The sequence below is a fragment of the Myotis brandtii genome, unplaced genomic scaffold, assembly GCF_000412655.1.
Source record: "Myotis brandtii unplaced genomic scaffold, ASM41265v1 scaffold339, whole genome shotgun sequence".
Classification (NCBI taxonomy): Eukaryota; Metazoa; Chordata; class Mammalia; order Chiroptera; family Vespertilionidae; genus Myotis; species Myotis brandtii.
Window position 1 is genome coordinate 659,778 of NW_005363061.1, and position 17,675 is coordinate 677,452.

The 17,675-nt window shown below is 41.1% G+C and overlaps 2 protein-coding genes across 2 annotated transcripts in view; both read left to right on the plus strand.

Moving 5' to 3' along the window:
• The window catches only part of ST13 (suppression of tumorigenicity 13 (colon carcinoma) (Hsp70 interacting protein)), a 34,417-nt gene extending 30,676 nt beyond the window's left edge, over positions 1-3,741 (plus strand). Inside the window, exons 11-12 of the mRNA XM_005871375.2 lie at positions 723-856; positions 1,520-3,741. Of these exons, the coding sequence (XP_005871437.1) occupies positions 723-856; positions 1,520-1,648 (263 nt within the window). The 3' untranslated portion in view covers positions 1,649-3,741. The remainder of the gene's footprint in view (positions 1-722; positions 857-1,519) is intronic.
• Positions 3,742-6,245: 2,504 nt separating this feature from the next.
• SLC25A17 (solute carrier family 25 (mitochondrial carrier; peroxisomal membrane protein, 34kDa), member 17) overlaps positions 6,246-17,675 on the plus strand; it is a 38,521-nt gene continuing 27,091 nt past the window's right edge. The window contains exon 1 of the mRNA XM_005871376.2: positions 6,246-6,412. Within this exon, the coding sequence (XP_005871438.1) occupies positions 6,359-6,412 (54 nt within the window). The 5' untranslated portion in view covers positions 6,246-6,358. The remainder of the gene's footprint in view (positions 6,413-17,675) is intronic.

The following is a 17,675-nucleotide window of genomic DNA, read 5'->3' on the forward strand; positions in this document are numbered from 1 at the left end:
TGAACCATACTGGCCAGGGCCAAACCTGTAGAGAAATTTTTTAAAAATATATTTTATTGATTTTTTACAGTGAGGAAGGAAGAGGAATAGAGAGTTAGAAGCATCGATGAGAGAGAAACATTGATTAGCTGCCTCCTGCACACTCCCCACTGGGGATGTGCCCGCAACCAAGATACATACTTGCCCTTGACCGGAATTGAACCTGGGACCCTTCAGTCTGCAGGTTGACGCTCTATCCATTGAGCCAAACCGGTTAGAGCTGTAGAGAATTTTTTGTAAGAGTTTATTTGAGTCAAAACTGATGAGAGTTGCTCATCTCATGCTTTGGAGAATGACAGTTTTGCAGTTTCTTTTATGCATTTCTTTTATGAAATTGAGGGAACATTACATGAAGTTGGGGAAAAGCAAGATTGGGAATTGGATTACAGGAGAGTTAACAAAAATTATGTGCTCTCTTGAGCAAGGTTGGTACTTATTTCAAAGGTATCTTAACCTAGACAGGGCTGGCTTAGGGCAAAGAGATAAATCTTTTGCTAAAGAAGTTACACACCTGGAGCCTAACTACCCACTGTGACCTACCCAGTTAGGAATTTGTGATCGGATCACCCTGTGAAGTTACTTTCTATAAATCCCCTTTTTCATCCATAGTAGAAAATAGTATACTATTAGATTACTTCAAAATGTGGTTGGTGTCTATATAATCTTTTCATTTATTTTTGTAGGTGGCTTTCCTGGGGGAATGCCTGGTAATTTTCCTGGAGGAATGCCTGGAATGGGAGGAGGCATGCCTGGAATGGCAGGAATGCCTGAGCTCAATGAAATTCTTAGTGATACAGAGGTTCTTGCAGCCATGCAGGTAAGACTTAGAAAAACAGAGTGGAACTTTATATCACTAAGGCATTTCTTTCATAATTCTGTGTGGGGACAAAGGTTACTCTGTTAGCCAAGTTGTATTGATCTGAATTGCCAAATAGCTTGTGATACTCATTTTCTTTGAGAATGAGTAGCTTAAAATTTTTTTTAAAAGATTTTTTTATTGATTTTTAGAGAGAGAGAGAAATAACTGATCTGAGAGTGAAACATCTATTGACTGCCTCCTGCAGGCCCTCTACCAGGAATGGAGCCTGAACCCCCAGCCAGGTGCCCTGACTGGGAATCGAACCAGCAACCTACTGGTGTATGGGATAATGCTCAATCAACTGGGCCACACTGGCCAGGGCACTTAAATTTTTAAAAATTGTTTTATAGGAAATACTTTGTAATAGTTGGTAATTATATTTGGTTGTCCTTTTCTTTATATCAAGACTTTATATGGTTTTCTTTTCATTTGGTAAAATGATATAATTGAGTGACTTTGAAGTGCACATTTAATAATATTTCTAGTTCTGGGACTTGTCCAAATCCCAAATAACTTGACCATGACAAAATTATAGGTCTAAATAAATAGGTAGGATTTAAGATAAAAACTTGTTGATCCATAAAATTTTTAAGTACTTAAAAACAAAACCTTTCTTTGCAGGATCCAGAAGTTATGGTGGCCTTCCAGGATGTGGCTCAGAACCCAGCAAATATGTCAAAATATCAGAGCAACCCAAAGGTTATGAATCTCATCAGTAAATTGTCAGCCAAATTTGGAGGTCAAGCATAATGCCCTTCTGACAAATAAAGCCCTTGCTGAAGGAAAAGCAACTTGGATCACCCAATGGATGTCGCAATAATACAAACCAGTGTACCTCTGACCTTCTCATGAAGAAAGCTGGGGTGCTTTGAAGAGAATCCCTACCCCTCTACCCCAAATGCAGCTGTAACATTTCACAGTGGTTTGCCATTATGGTATTCGTCCAGATAATGTTTTCCTACTAGGAATTACAAAGTTTAAACACTTTAAACCTTAAAAATACTTAAAAACAAATTAAAAGGGTGTGTTAAACCCTACATTTTTCTTTACTAATCATTTTGGTGTTTTCCTTTGAATTAATTGGGCAAAATATACTTCAGAATGGAAGATTTATTGCTCAGTTAGAGTGAAGTAAAGGTTTATTAGTGGAAAGCAAATATAACATTTAAATAAAGCTTGAGTTAGATATATGGCTTACCTCAGTAACCATATATTGTAACCATTTCGATTTCTCTTTTTAAATGCTTTATTTAAAAAAAAATGATTTATTTTGATAAAACTACTGGGACCTGGGTAGGGACTGGAAGTACTAGGCAGGGCAGCAGCAATCTTACTACATTTTATATAACACGTACCCTTGTGCAGATGCGTTTAAATCTTACACTGGTGAAGGGGTGATTTTTATAATGCTGCAGTAGAGTTGGATTACTTAGCTCTGTTCTTGTCTGATAAGTCAAATAAATGTTTCATATTATTTCCACATAGGGGAAATAAGGAATACTTTTCTTTTCATATTTCTATGTTTAAAATTACCTTTTCTGGTCAAAAAATAACCAACTCTTTGTCAGCTTTCTACTTGTTTTTACATTTCCCCCTTTCTCTTGGGCTAAAGATAGTCCTTTTTCACTAGCATCATCACTGCTAGTGAATAATTCACAGCATAATTGTGCAAGCATATTTAATGCTGGGTTTAATTTAATATGTAATACATATAGTGACTGACTATGTAGGGTAATACCCATAACAGCTGTAGTTTCCTACTTGGCCAGGAGAATTCATATTTAAGTATTAGATTTCTACTTTGGTGAAATCTTATATCAGAAGATGTTGGAAGGAGGGATTCCCTTTGGTGTTTGGTCTTTTACTTAGGAAATATCAGTTGAGTTTATCTTTGTATTTTGGAGAGAGTCTGAGGTTTGAATTACTTGAAATACATAGAGGGGAACCTAAGTTTTTGCTCCAACATGAATTATAAACTTGATGAGATCCATGGTTCTTTATTGTAGAGTTGTTGGTATTATAAAGGATTCATTGTTCTCTTATTCAGCTCTGAAATACTGTAACCATATTTTCACCTCTTTTTCCCTCTCCAAGGATAAAGAAAATGATAAATTTTCTGTTGTATATTCAGTTCCTATATTAAATGAGACTAAGTCCAGGCACTGTACAAGGAATTTTTAGGTTTCTACCTATCTTTCATTTAAATGCTAATGTACTTTGCTTATTTGAAGAATCAGTGGTAGGAACAGTAAAGTAATTCCATTGAATACATTTTTTAAATAGCACACATCTGAAATTACAAGTCAATTCAGATTCTAATCCTTTGCTGTACACAAGCAGATAGAAATGCATCTTATATAAGAGAAAAAGCTGTATGCTAATTAAGCATGCTTTTTAAACCCTTTAAAAATACTCAGCATATAAACTTAGCATTTGAGCTTGCCAGTGTTCTTTTTGTTAATGTGTGTTCTTTCTCAAAATTTCCAATGTAGGCTGTGAATAATAACTCAAGAAGACCAGTTGCTTTTGAATTCCTTATTTGATTTATTTACTTGACTACACATTACCTAAGTATATTCTAACATTGCAAATATTAACCATAAATGGGTAAAACTAAAACTGGTCTTCTGAAAATGTGTTCTGTGCTTTTAGACTTTTAAGTTCCACAAATAAAAAATACATTCATTTTCATAGAAACTCAATATATCATTTTAAACAAATGTTCTTTTTTTGTGCTAATAATGCTGTAAGAAGGAAAAAGTAAAGGGTTTTTCCTGCTTAAAACTATATAGTTGTTGGATATTTCTAGCTACATTAAAAATAAAGTATGGTTTCAAACTGGATATTGACTCTCCCACCCCCCTTTCTCCCCCCAGCACATGTTCTATTTCTTTGGTCTCTAGCATTCATCTTAAGTTATTTACAGGGCATAGTAGGTTTCAGATTATAAAATGCTGTTAACAGGGACCCACAAAAATACATTAGTCAGCAATTTTCAACCTTTTTCATCTTGTGGCACATAAACTAATTACTAAAATTCTGTGGCACAACAAAAATGTTTTTTGCCAATCTGACAAAAAATAGGTATAATTTTTATTAATTTACACAAAGAATAATAGTGATTACCCTTTTTGTTCCAAAGTGACTTTTTAAAAAATATTAGGTGCTTATACTTGTATATAAGGATGCCTGGTACCAAGAATTAACCAATCAGATGCAACCTTATTATGCAACATGGCCAATAAGATGCAACTCCTGTTATATTACATATGGTTCAAGGCAGGGCATTCACACCAGATAGCTATTGTGTTGACGGTTGTCATTTTTAAATGGGCAATCTAAGGGAAAAGAGGTCAATGCCCCTGATTAAGTAGTCAGATACTGCATATTTTAAAAATTCTTGGTGGCACACTGGTTGAAAATTGCTGGCCTACATAAATCTGCTTTAATTTTCTTTCAGGTAGCAGTCCAGAGGTAAACAGTTCTGTCGTATTCGGTTAGTTTTCATTTCTGGGTCCAAAGATGCTTGTTCTGCAAGCATATCTATCCTGAGGAAACAGAAGAGAGCTCCAGGGAATCATATGCTGAAATACTTAGGATAATATATGGAATTAGCATTATATTCTCATATCCTGTTGATCAGCTTTATCTTTGTCTTGAAGCTTAAATTTTTTAGCTGCAGAGTAAGCATAGCTGTGTGGTCATGAGCCCAACAAAATATTACCACAGAAGAAATGGAGAAAAGACCTAGAGTAACATTCAGCAATCTGCCACACTAGGAAATACTGGCCTAATGGGACATAGAAACAACTTACATATTAGAGATTTAACCATATCTGAAATTAATGCACCCAAGTAGGTACATATATCAAGTAAGTAGTGCTTTTTGCCAAGCACTTTGTAATCAGTTTGCAAATATTGACTCAATTCTGGTAATGACCATAAGGTAAGTGCTCTTGTCTCCATTTTATACAGATGAAGAAACAAGCACTTAGTAAATAGTCCAGGATAACACCCCTGATTATTTGTGGAGCTGGGATTTTTAACCAAGCTTGTGGTTTCAAAGGTCTTCCTCTTAAATTATATGCTCTCCTGCCCCTATCTGTATGAGGTTGCTTCTTGCAGAATTGTTCATTACATCATGAGGTGTGCTGATGTGCACATCCAACAGGTGTTTCTCCTAATACGGATGTAACAATTGAAGTGCTTGGTCCACTTGTGACAGACCCAATAATAGGGACAAGAAAAAATTAGTTTTAAAAATGACGGTGCAGTTAACCTATCAGTAAACACTCAAGAATTGTTATCGAGGATGTTATAAAACTTGCTGGTACCAAAACTGAGAGAGATGTGACTGGTATTCCAGTAAAGAAATGAAATTGGAGTCCTGAAACATTGTATCTCACAATATAATTTAGAATGCTAGTTTAGAAATATGGTATCTCTAGTACTGTGGTGTTTGGTTCCTCATTTTACAACATGGGAAAAATTTTAAGTATATTATAAAGTACAGCTATATAAATTAGCTTTTGTAATCCTCACAGCAAATGAAGTTGGTAGTACTGTATTAACATCCATTTCACAAAAAAGAGAAACCAAGAGTTTAAAGACTTGTTGCCAATGAGTATGTTCCCACCTGCATCTGATTATTTTGACTGTCCGAAGCCAATTTCTTTTTCCACCACACCCCAGGGTTTTTCAGTGGGAGAACCTTGCCCAATTGATATCTCTGCTAAAATAAGACTTTAAAACTACTAGCGAGAGAAAAAAATATTCTAGCGAGAGAAAATATGAATCAAGTTGCAGAGAAACAGGAAGATTTGAGTCCCCCATCTTGCCAGTCATCAGTTTGTATTACAGAGGAAAATGAGAAAAAGACCATCTAGGCCAGTGGTTCACAACCTTCCTAATGCCGGCGACCCTTTAATACAGTTCCTCATGTTGTGGTGACCCCCAATTTCATTGTTACCAATTGAACATTAAAGCATAGTGATTAATCACAAAAACTATGTAATTATATATGTGTTTTCCGATGATCTTAGGCAACCCCTGTGAAAGGGTCGTTCGACCCCCAAAGGGGTCGCGACCCACACGTTGAGAACCGCTGATCTAGGCTTTCTGAAGTCCCCAGTGTTTGGTAGGTGTGAAGCAAGCCTGCCCAGATTTTGGAACTTCTAGGAGGCTGTCACACCGCTCCGTGGGGTGGAGCCAACACTGCGCTGCTCCGCCCCGCACACGCTGTACGGGCCAATCAGAGCCAAGGGGGCGTTTTCAGCCCCCGGCGTCCTCTAGCTGGGAGACAGGGCGCCCTACGACCCGGAAGTGGTTCTTCCGGAGGAGGCGGGGCCGAGAGGGTGGAGCTTGTGACGCTTCGCTCCCAGCTCTGGCTCCTCTTTCCTCACCCGCCTGGCCTCGGCTCCTGCGGGAAAAGTGTGGCTCAGTCTGAGGGGAACCGCACCAATGGCTTCCGTGCTGTCCTACGAAAGCTTGGTCCACGCTGTGGCCGGAGCCGTGGTGAGGCGGGGTTTTCACGCCCGGGCCGCTGCGGGTCTTGGTGTTTCTCCGGGGTCACTGCCGGGATGTGTCTGGGGGATGGGGATGAGGGAGATCGTGTGGGTTCGGGTCTGGGCTCTCCTGTCGTGACGGTGGGACGGAAAGGAAGGCGGCCGAGGCGAGAAGTTGCCGGGAGAATTTGGCGTGAGGGGTGGCACTCGCCCTCCGGCCCTGGCTGCCGCTCCGGCTTCTTGAGGGACCAGCTGGGATGTAGACAGGTGGTCCCACATACCCACAGGGGTCGGGCAGAAGATCAGTGCTGCTTTCTTTGCCTTCTGAGGTTTAATGGTCACCCCAGCCAACCCAACACACCAACTTCTCACATGGGCCAAGGGACACCTGGATGTGATGCTGTGTTGCCGAATCACATGCTTAACTACACCTATTGCCACACACTGAACTGCAGGCATGTGGACGTGCCTACCGAATAGGATATCTCTGGCTAATGTTATTGATAGAAGATACACTTTTTTAAAAATCCAGGTCAGAATTGCTGTCCGTCGTACGTGTGTTTACTGTGAGGCATGTGCTGGGTTCTTGGGCTTCTGGTGTCTCAGTTCCATTTGACACCCCTCCCCCTTTTCCTTGAAACTTTCCATTTTTGACTTGGGTAAGTTCCTCTTCGTGTTCTCATCTTCTTTCTCTGCCGCCCTTTCTGCTCTCTTTCTCTAACTGTCAACACACACCTGTAGCTGTTGGAATTGGTGTGACTTCAGAGGAGTGTCACTGATCGCTCTCCCTGTAGCCCCTCGAAACTCACGGAGAGCTCATGTACTGTGCAGACTAATCAGGGCTGAACCCCAACTCCATTACTTGTTAGATGGGTGGCCTGTAAACCTCACTCTCCCCATCTGTAAAGTGGGGGTATTGAAACTTCCCTCACAGTGGTTATGAGAATTAGATGACAGTAGTTCATGGTAGTGCCTGGCTCAAGAGTCTCTGTTCCTTCCTTAAATGAGAAGAGCCTTTCGCCAGAGTAAAGAGGCTGAGTGGGAAGTTTGCTTGACATGCTCTCGGGTGGGCGTGGAGGCCTGTGTTCTTGGAGTGGAGGGAACAAAGAGGCAAATAGGTTTCAGGGGACCACATTGTGTGAGACTTTAACTCCGAGTGGGAAAGGGAGCTAGCTAGCAATTGGAGCAACTTGCTGATTTACATTTTATTTTATTTTTTAAAATATATTTTTTATTGATTTCAGAGAGGAAGGGAGAGGGAGAGATTGAAACATCAATGAGAGTCATTGATCAGCTGCCTCCCGCACACCCTCCTGGGGGATTGAAGTTGCAACTCAGGCATGTGCCCTTGGCTGGAATTGAACCTGGAACCCTTCAGTCTGCAGGCTGATGCTTTATCCACTGAACCAAACTGGCTAGGGCTGCTTTACATTTTAAACGTGATCACACTGACTGCTCTCTCTGTTCAGATTGAACTATAAGGGAGCAAAGGTGGAAGCAAGGAAACTGTCAGGGAGCTATTACATCATCTCAGGCAAGAGATGATGACGGCTTGGACCAGGATGGTATGGAGGTGGTGAAAAGTGATCGTTAAACTGGAATATATAAGGTTAAGCCACCAGGGTTTGATGGTGGATTGGATATGGGGTGTAACAGAATGAGGGTTGGTTGACTCCCAAGAGTTTTTGGCTTCAGCAACTAGAAGGATGATGTTCCCATATACTGAGCTGGTGAAGACTGTGACGGAACAGGTTTTGGGGGACATAAGTTTGGTTTTGGTTTTGGACTAGTTAATTTGAAATGCCTAAGCGTAGTCGTGAGACTAGATGAGTTCACCAAGAAAATGAGTGTGGCCCTAACCGGTTTGGCTCAGTGGATAGAACATCAGCCTGCGGACTGAAGGGTCCCAGGTTCAATTCCAGTCAAGGGCATGTACCTTGGTTGCGGGCACATCCCCAGTAGGAAGTGTGCAGGAGGCAGCTGAATCGATGTTTCTCATCGATGTTTCTAACTCTCTATCCCTCTCCCTTTCCCTTCCTCTCTGTAAAAAATCAATAAAATATATTTTTAAAAAATGAGTATGAACTGAGAGAAAAGTCTCTCAGACCAAGCCTTGGAGCACCAACATTAAGAGGTTAGGAAAGTGAGACAGCACCAGCAAAGGAGACTGTGGAGAGGCCAGTAGGGGTAGGAGGAAAACTTAAGAGACTGTGATGTTTTGAATGTCACGTGGAGATGGGTCTAAGACCAGGGGTGGGCAAACTTTTTGACTCGAGGGCCACAATGGGTTCTTAAACTGGACCGGAGGACCGGAACAAAAGCATGGATGGAGTGTTTGTGTGAACTAATATAAATTCAAAGTAAACATCATTACATAAAAGGGTACGGTCTTTTTTTTTTTAGTTTTATTCATTTCAAATGGGCCAGATCCGGCCCGCGGGCCGTAGTTTGCCCATGGCTGGTCTAGACCTACTAGGTCAGATGCTATGGATGGGTCAAATAAGAGGATTTTAATAACCATTGGACTTTCATGTTTTACCAACATGAAAGTCCAATGGTTACTTGAGAAGCGTTTTTTTTGTTTTTGGTGTTTTTTTTTTTAGCGTTTTGATGGCATGGTAGGGTGAATAATTGGAGTACATCCAAGATAGAATGGGAAATATTTGTTGTGGCCATAGTTTTCTGACCCTTGCTATAGAGAGTGACTGGGGGAAGAGATGGTATATTTCTATTTAACCTATAAAGACATATCCCTTTCCCCCTCTTTTTATTGCCTATTTTTTTCTTGTTAAAAGTTCTTGAAATTATGCACCCCGAATTGGCTATGGCCTTTCTTTCGCCCATAAGCTATGTTAGAGTTTTCAATAGAAAGATTTGTAAGAATACTTTTTTTCTCTAGCTTTCCTTGGGGGCAGTACTATTCCTAGCACATATCTGAGTGAGAATTTGCATTGTATTTTGTTATTCATTTGTGGTTCTCAACTCTTTGCAAACCTCTGTATTAAGTAAGGTTAAGCCACACAACATGGACCCTATTTTCTTCTGGTTGCTTCCAAAGGAAAAAGTTTCATCACAAAAATGTCACAACATTGCTTTTATTATTTTTTAAAAATATTTTTTTTTATTGATTTCAGAGAGGGAAAGAGAGATAGAAACATCAATGAGAGAAAATCATTGATCGGCTGCCTCCTGCACACCCCATACTGGGGATCAAACCCACAACCCAGGCATGTGCTGAGACCGGAAATCAAACCGGTGATCTTTTGGTGCACCGGCCAAGATACACTGGACTTTTTACCATATACACAAAGTACCTGCCTTTAGAAATAGAAACCAAGTAGATCTGGTTTGTTGATTCACTGTACAAGGCCTTCTGGATATAAAGGTCAGTGTAAGAGTCCCTGTCCTCAAGAAGCTCTTAAGTACAAAGTGGAAGAGTGGACAAGGCCCCTGGTGGTACCAAGGAAGAAGAGGTGCTGCACCTGTGAAGGTGACAGGAAATCCCCATGGTTGGCATATATAGACCAGGTCTTGAAGGAAGAATAGGAATTTGCTAGACAAAGTGAAATTGGAAGGCAATACGAGACTTTTAGGACAAAAAAGCATGTTCAAAGGCCCCAATATATACATCAGCATTCAGGGAACTTCAAGCTAGTTCTTACATAGCTGGTGTAAAAGATGGGAGAGAGTAGAAGGATATGAAGTCCAAGAGTCTCATATACTATGCAAAGATATTTGGGTTAAAGTTTATTAGAAACTTTGTTAAAAAAGTGGTTGTATCTTCCTCATTCTCTGTGTTTATATTTATATACAAATAAGTATTTACAAATAGGTTTTTTTGTTTATATAACTGGTATGGATTCTGGAGTTTTCTTTGATGTGTTTGTTTCAGAATATATAGCATTTCTCCATGTATATCAGAGTTCTCTGGTTACAAGCTGGAGAGACAGAGTTTGGGTAATTTAACAAAACGGAAGTCTATTGGCAGGTTCTTTGGGAGCTCTCAGGATCAGTGGGGAGGCTGAAGACTTGAAATAGGAAGGAACCAACAGACTCCCAAGAGATTTCTGAAGCAGTCGCTACAGAATGTCTGTTGGGCACCACCACTGGAAACAGTGGATTCTATCCCTATTTCTTCTGCCCCTCCAGCCCCTCTAGCCCCTTTTAGTCATGCTCAAGGCCATGTGCTCACCCCTTGACTGTAACAGGTAGAGGGTGGGCACCTGGATTTACCATCCTACCAAGATTGTATGCAGTGGGAAGAAGTAAAGGAAATCAGCCCACCCTTAGGAAAGGGGAATGGTGCTATATGGCCCCAAACATCAGATATGTACTATATCAGTGATGGCGAACCTATGACACGCGTGTCAGAGGTGACACGCGAACTCATTTTTTTTGGTTGATTTTTCTTTGTTAAATGGCATTTAAATATATAAAATAAATATCAAAAATATAAATCTTTGTTTTACTATGGTTGCAAATATCAAAAAATTTCTATATGTGGCACGGCACCAGAGTTAAGTTAGGGTTTTTCAAAATGCTGACACGCCGAGCTCAAAAGGTTCGCCATCACTGTACTATATCCTGTCATTAAAAAGACTTCAGAAACCAATCGTAAAGGTTTTATGCAGTCTTTTTTTTTTTTAGCTTTTATTTTTTTATTGAATGTATTGTGTTTACATTGGTTAATAATATTATATAGGTTTCAAGTGTACAATTGTATAATACATCATCTGTATATTGTATTGTGTGTTCACCATCCTAAGTTTAATTAGTTTTCTAACTTTCTATGAAACAGGGACAATAGCACTTCACTTACTGGGTTCTCCTGAGAAGTAAATGTGGTAACACTTGTAGAGCACCTAGCACAATACTTGGAATAGTGTAGTAAGGCCATAATCATTCATTTCTTTTTCAGATATATCTTGCAAATACACTATTTGTACCCAGGTTTAGAAGTCCAGTGGAATTGAGGTTTTCTCCCATTCCCTTCACTTGTAGCAGATCTCACCTTTTATTTTCTAGACTAGAGGCCCGGTACACAAAAATTTGTGCACGTGGGGGTGTCCCTCAGCCCGGCCTATGCCCTCTTGCAGTCTGAGACCCCCGGAGGATGTCCACCTGCTGGCTTAGGCCCGCTCCCTGGGGGATCGGGCCCAAGCTGGCAGTCAGACATCCCTCAGGCAGCCTGGAAGCCCTTGGGGGATGTCCACTTGCCAGCAGGGAGCAGACCTAAGCTGCAGTCAGACATCCTTAGTGCTGCTGTGGAGGCAGGAGAGGCTCCCGCCACCACTGCTGTGCTGGCAGCCATCAGCCTGGCTTGTGGCTGAGCAGAGCTCCCCCTGTGGGAGCGCACTGACCACCAGGGGGCAGCCCCTGCATTGAGCATCTGCCCCCTGGTGGTCAGTGTGTGTCATAGTGACCAGTCATTCCCAGTTGTTCTGCTGTTAGGGTCAAATTGAATATTAACCTTTTATTATATAGAATAGAGGCCTGGTGCACAAATGGGGGGCTGACTGGTTTGCCCTGAAGGGTGTCCTGGATCAGGGTGGGGGTTCCGCTGGGGTGCCTGGCCAGCCTGGGTGAGGGGCTGATGGCTGTTTTCAGGCTGCCCAAACCCCCTTCAGGGTGAGGGTCCCCACTGGGGTGCCTGGCCAGTCTGGGTGAGGGGCTGAGGGCTGTTTTCAGACTGACTAAGCCCCCTGGCGACCGAAGCTCCCAGCCTTTCCTTTTTTTTTTTTTTTTTTATTCGCTCCAGCTCCATGGCCATGGCGACTGGAAGCAGGTATCTGGGATTTATTTACCTTCTATAATTGAAACTTTGTGGCTTGAGAGGAGGCAGCAGCTGGCCAGGAAGCTTGGCTTCTTCCATCATTGGGGCAACCAAGCCTCCTGCTTGCTCCAGCCCCGTGGCTGCCGGCCGCCATCTTGGTTGGGTTAATTTGCACATAGTCGCTTTGATTGGCTGGTGGGTGTGGCTTAAGGTGTAGCAAAAGTACAGTCAATTTGCATGTTTGTCTATTATTAGTTAAGATAAAATAGAGGCTACATGAGATGAGCTTTCTGACTTTACTGTTTTTTTTTCTAATTACAGAATCAACTGGAGTTGTACACACATTTCCCTACATTCTGTTTTTCTCAGGAAAACAGACGCATCCACCTCTGCTGCTTTGGATCTTGATCCTTCCCCATTACCCAAACCCAGTTATCTTTTGGGACTTTGCTCCATTAATTTTCACCTCTTTCCTATCACTTTAATCTTTCTACACTGTTCACTTCCTTTTGTCCTTCAAACACACTTAGCCCTGTCTTGTCATAAAACCATATCAATATGGTCTGGAGACTCTGCCTTTCTTAGCTGTTGCTCATTCCCCTTCCCGTTATGCTAACTTTATTGAAAGAATATTCTGTACTTCACTGCCTCTCCTCCTGATCCTACTCTGACCACTGGAACTGCTCTTTAGAGGCCATCACCAACTTTCTAATGGCTTAGTCTACTGACTTTTTCCATTCTTATTTGATTTGATTTCTTTATAGTTGTACTAGTGACCCAGTGCACGATTCATACACATTGAAAGGAAATTAATTAGAAGGTGGTTGGCAGGGCGGGACTGGGTGAGGTGCTTGATATGATGCTAGGTGCTTTCAAAAAGTTAATTCTCACTCCTTACAGCAACCTCAACAATTAGGTGTTGGTCCCAAAATTTCAAATGAGGAAATTGAGGCATGGAGATTTATAGTTCCTTATTATACAGTATGTATTATAACTGGAACCTGAACCTTGGTGTTTTTTTTATTCCAAAGCCCATGCTCTTTCCATTAGACACTCAAGTGTGTTATCCATTAGGCCTTTTGTTTAACTTGTATATTTGTCTGTGTATAGGTGTGAGAATTAGCTTGATTGTTATATCAGGGGGAAGACATGTTATAACATGGATTAAGTGAAAAATATATTTTTGAATATGAAGCCACAGTAAGTGGTTTTAAATCTTTGGAATTTTATTAGCTCAAGATCTACCACTGAAAATATATTTTAGTTGTTTTTTTTTTCTTTTTTAAAATAATCCTTCTGTCCAATAATGCCATGTACTGTATCAGGAGGTGCTGTCCACTGATTTCAGTGGTGCTTCTACAACTCAAATAGCTTTGGACTCCTCTTGGAAATTGCTATTGGGACTGGCATTGCATTTTTTAAATTTATATTTTTACTATTTTTCATCCTTCAAGGGTGAATAAACATTTTAGAAATGGTAGAATTTGGTGACTTGGTTGGAAGGCCAACCCAAATATCATTATTTATACTTAAAAGGCATGATTCTCTGCTTCTATATCTATGTGTGTCCATCTCTTTTATTCCATAATGCACATGTATAGGGGACCAAAAATCAGGTTTACCCCACTATTTCATTCTGGCTCTGTCTGTGGTGTTAGGTACTTCAGTTCAACTCCATGAGTGTTTGTGTTGGCCAAATTAAAAAGTAGACTTTGGATGTTTATTGACCTTTATAGGAGAGACTCTACCCAGAAAATGTGTAAACTATCTATGTTTTTAATATATAATCTAAAATGTAGATACTGATACATTAAGAAATCCAGGTGTCCACTCTGGGATTATTTATAACAGAGAGAGAGAACCAGAAATGCCCAGGAATTTAGGCTGAAAATGATTTATGTGACTTTTCTTGCCATTCTTATCTCTAGCTGTCATCTCTCTCCTAGGCTGCAGTATGGTATTGCCAACTGACTTCGCTTGTGGTGTGTACGGGAGGCAACTGGTCAATGCGTCTCTCTTACATTGATGTGTCTCTCTCTCTCCCTCTCTAAATCCTTAAAAACATATCCTTGGGTGAGGATTAAAAAATAATACTCTTTTTAAAGCTATTTAGTCATTAAATAATTACTTAATTGTTAGGTTCCTGCCCTTGGCATATATATATATATATATATGCGCCTAAGTGACCGTCCAATGGGCTGAGCAGTTGACCGGTAGCTATGACACACACTGACCATTAGGGGGCAGACGGTCAACGCAGGAGCTGCCGAGCTGCCTTGATTTGGCAGCTGCTGTTCTCAGGTGAAGCACCTAGAACCAGAGAGGAGGGAGCCTGATTCCAGGGTGCATCACTCGAGAACCACCCTCTCGCAATCCAGGACCCCTCAGGAGATGTCAGAGAGCTGGTTTCAGCCCAATCCCCGCAGGCCAGGCCGAGGGACCCCACCGGTGCACTGGGCCTCTAGCCCATTGGCTCCCCACTTTGGGTCTGGCTCCCCACCAGGCCTCTAGCCCATTGCAGAGGTCGTGGGTGTGGCCCTTACAGAAACTTTTCCACTCGATTAGCTAAATGATGAGACGTGCAAGACCTACTGGCTGCGGCCCCAATGTGTGGCACCGGCCCACCTGCTTAATATCGACTTCCAGTGGAGGCAGTGAATTTTCCCACTACCACTCTCGGCTGGGAAACTGGCTGCAGCTTCCCTCCTTCCTTGCGGACAGTTGTGCCAGCGGGCAGCCTCCGGGGAGGGAAGGAGGCAAAGGAGCAGCTCAGGCGGGAAGAAGGAGGTTCCCACTGCCACAGCACTCTGCCTGGGCGGAAGGGCCTGAGCAGGAGCCTGACATTGAGCAGGGTCCTGCCCTAGGCCGACTAGATTCCAGGCTAAGTAAATCCTGTTTGCTAAATAATTGCATTTTACAGCTAAATGCCCACAAGTCGTCAGTTACCGCCAAAGTTAGGGTAAAGTGAGATGAAAGAAGCGAGACAGATACAGAGAGAAAGTGACATAATATTGGGAGAAGAGAGGAGGGAGCTGGATTCCATTGTGTGTCACCTGAGAACTGCCCTCTCGAAATCCGGGACCCCTGAGGGGATGTTGGAGAGCTGGTTTCAGCCCAATCCCCACAGGCCAGGCCGAGGAACCCCACCAGTGCACGGATCTGTGCACCAGGCCTCTAGTGGTCTAATAAGGAAGAAAAACTCTTTAAATACAGTGCAATGATTGCTAAGACATAGAATCTTGTGCACAAGCTGTATGATACCGTTAGAACCCAGGTGAGAGTAGTTAATTTATCATCTCAATTCACTATGTTTAAGGTTGAACTAGTAATTTCTTAAAATGAGGTCCCTCTTTTGACATTCTTATTTCTGTCAATGGTGTCTTTATTGCCGTGACTCTCTTCTCTCTTGTAGTCCACATCCAGTAAATCAGCAAAAAATATTGATTCTCCCCGTTATAGTTCTTCTAGCAGATATCCCTTTGTTTTTCTAGCTACAACTCAAACTGATTCAATGACTTGCTATTTTATATCAGATGTACTTTGCTAGAGCAGTGTTTGTATTTGTGTTCCGGTCTTTCTGGTTGGAAGCTCCTGAGGTTACTTGGATAACTCCCTGAATATCCCGTGGTGTGTCATTAATCAGATACCTGTGTACAAAGTGCCTGCCTTCAGATTTCTGCAGGGGGATGGGAGGGAGTTCCTCTCTGATTTTGTCATTTTCCTAATTTTCATATCCAGGGTAAACTGATTGCTGATTTATGTTTGTTTTGATTTGCTTTTGTTTAGTACTTGTTACTCTACTAACTTTTATAAACTTTTGGGAGGCAGGGGGTTAAGTTCGAAATATATTTAAATATACAGGGAATATAGAAGAATCGTGTTAGATATTATGGGGAAATAGATTCAAAATATGATATGTTACCAACTTGCTCTTCTAGAAGTTTATTATGAAATAAGAATGAAGTAGAATAAACTGTAAAAGGTAAACGCATTCACAAATTTTAAATATTTTAATAATATTTTAAATAATTTAATAATCAATATTTTAATAGTTACATTGTAAAATACATTGTGATTTCTGTTTCTAATTCAGGAGCTAATCAAAACTTCTCCTGAAAATTTCCCTTTATAATAAAAACTTGTATAAAATGTTTTTTAAAAAATAACTTCTTAAAACTATTAATAAGGTGACAAGAATATAAGGAACACTCAGACTGGAGAATGAGTAAAGGCAGGACCCAGGGGCAAGGAGAGCAGAAATTGCTTAACCAGATAAACATGAACTTTAGGTTTGTAGCTTCCAGAGATACAGGGAAGGCGAGAAAGTCTGTCCAAGACGACTTTCCCAAAGGAATATGCTATAAAGGTGAATAGGAAATAATCTTACTTCTCCCCAGGAAAATCAGCTATCTCCAACCTTGGCACTGATTAGGGGCCGGGAGTGGATCACCAGTGAGATTTTGAAACCACAAGCCCTCCCACTACTTCCATCATTTGAAAACCTAAAACCAATAACTTAAGAGTGATTCCAGCAGGATGGAGCCAAAGTGCCTAACAGATATCCTTTCCAGAGATACTTATCTTCATGGGGTCGAAAAGAATGCCCCAAAATAAAATTCTAAGGTAAATAACCAGCTCCATCCAACTAACTGAACTCAAAGAGAAACAAGGCACTGTGAGCAAGAAGCATAGACAACAGCAACAATCAGAAAATGGAGTGCTCAGTCACAATCTTAAAAAGCTGTTTATGCCAGAACCGGTTTGGCTCAGTGGATAGAGCGTCGGCCTGCGGACTGAAAGGTCCCAGGTTCGATTCCGGTCAGGGGCATGTACCTGGGTTGCGGGCACATCTCCAGTGGGAGATGTGCAGGAGGCAGCTGGTCGATGTTTCTCTCTCATCGATGTTTCTGACTCTCTATCTCTCTCCCTTCCTCTCTGTAAAAAATCAATAAAATATATTTAAAAAAAAAAAAAAAAAAAAGCTGTTTAGTGCTCTGGCCAGATGGCTCAGTTGGTTGGCAAGTCGTTATTCTGTACACCAAAAGGTTGCGGGTTTGATCCTTGGTCGAGGGCATAGGAGAGGCAACCGATCGATGTTTCTCACTCACATTGATGTGTTGTTTTTTTCTCCCTCCCTTCCTCTCTGAAATCAATTAAAAAAATTTTTTGGATGAGGATTAAAAAAACTATTATGTATAAGAAAATGGAATATTTTTCAACCATAATATAAGAGCTGTCAGAGATGTAAACAAGTGCTGTGGGAATGTAGAGCAATGAACTATCAATTGTAACCTAGTGGTGGGGGGGTGATGGTAACATTTAATCTGAGTTTTGAAGAATACTAATAAGACAGTACAGTGTTCACCCTGTCAAGCTGGCTGAGCTATTTATTTTTTTAAAATTAAATCTTTATTGTTCAGATTATTACAGTTGTTCCTCTTTTTACCCCCCATAGCTCCCCTCCACCCGGTTCCCACCCCACCCTCTGCCCTTACGCCCC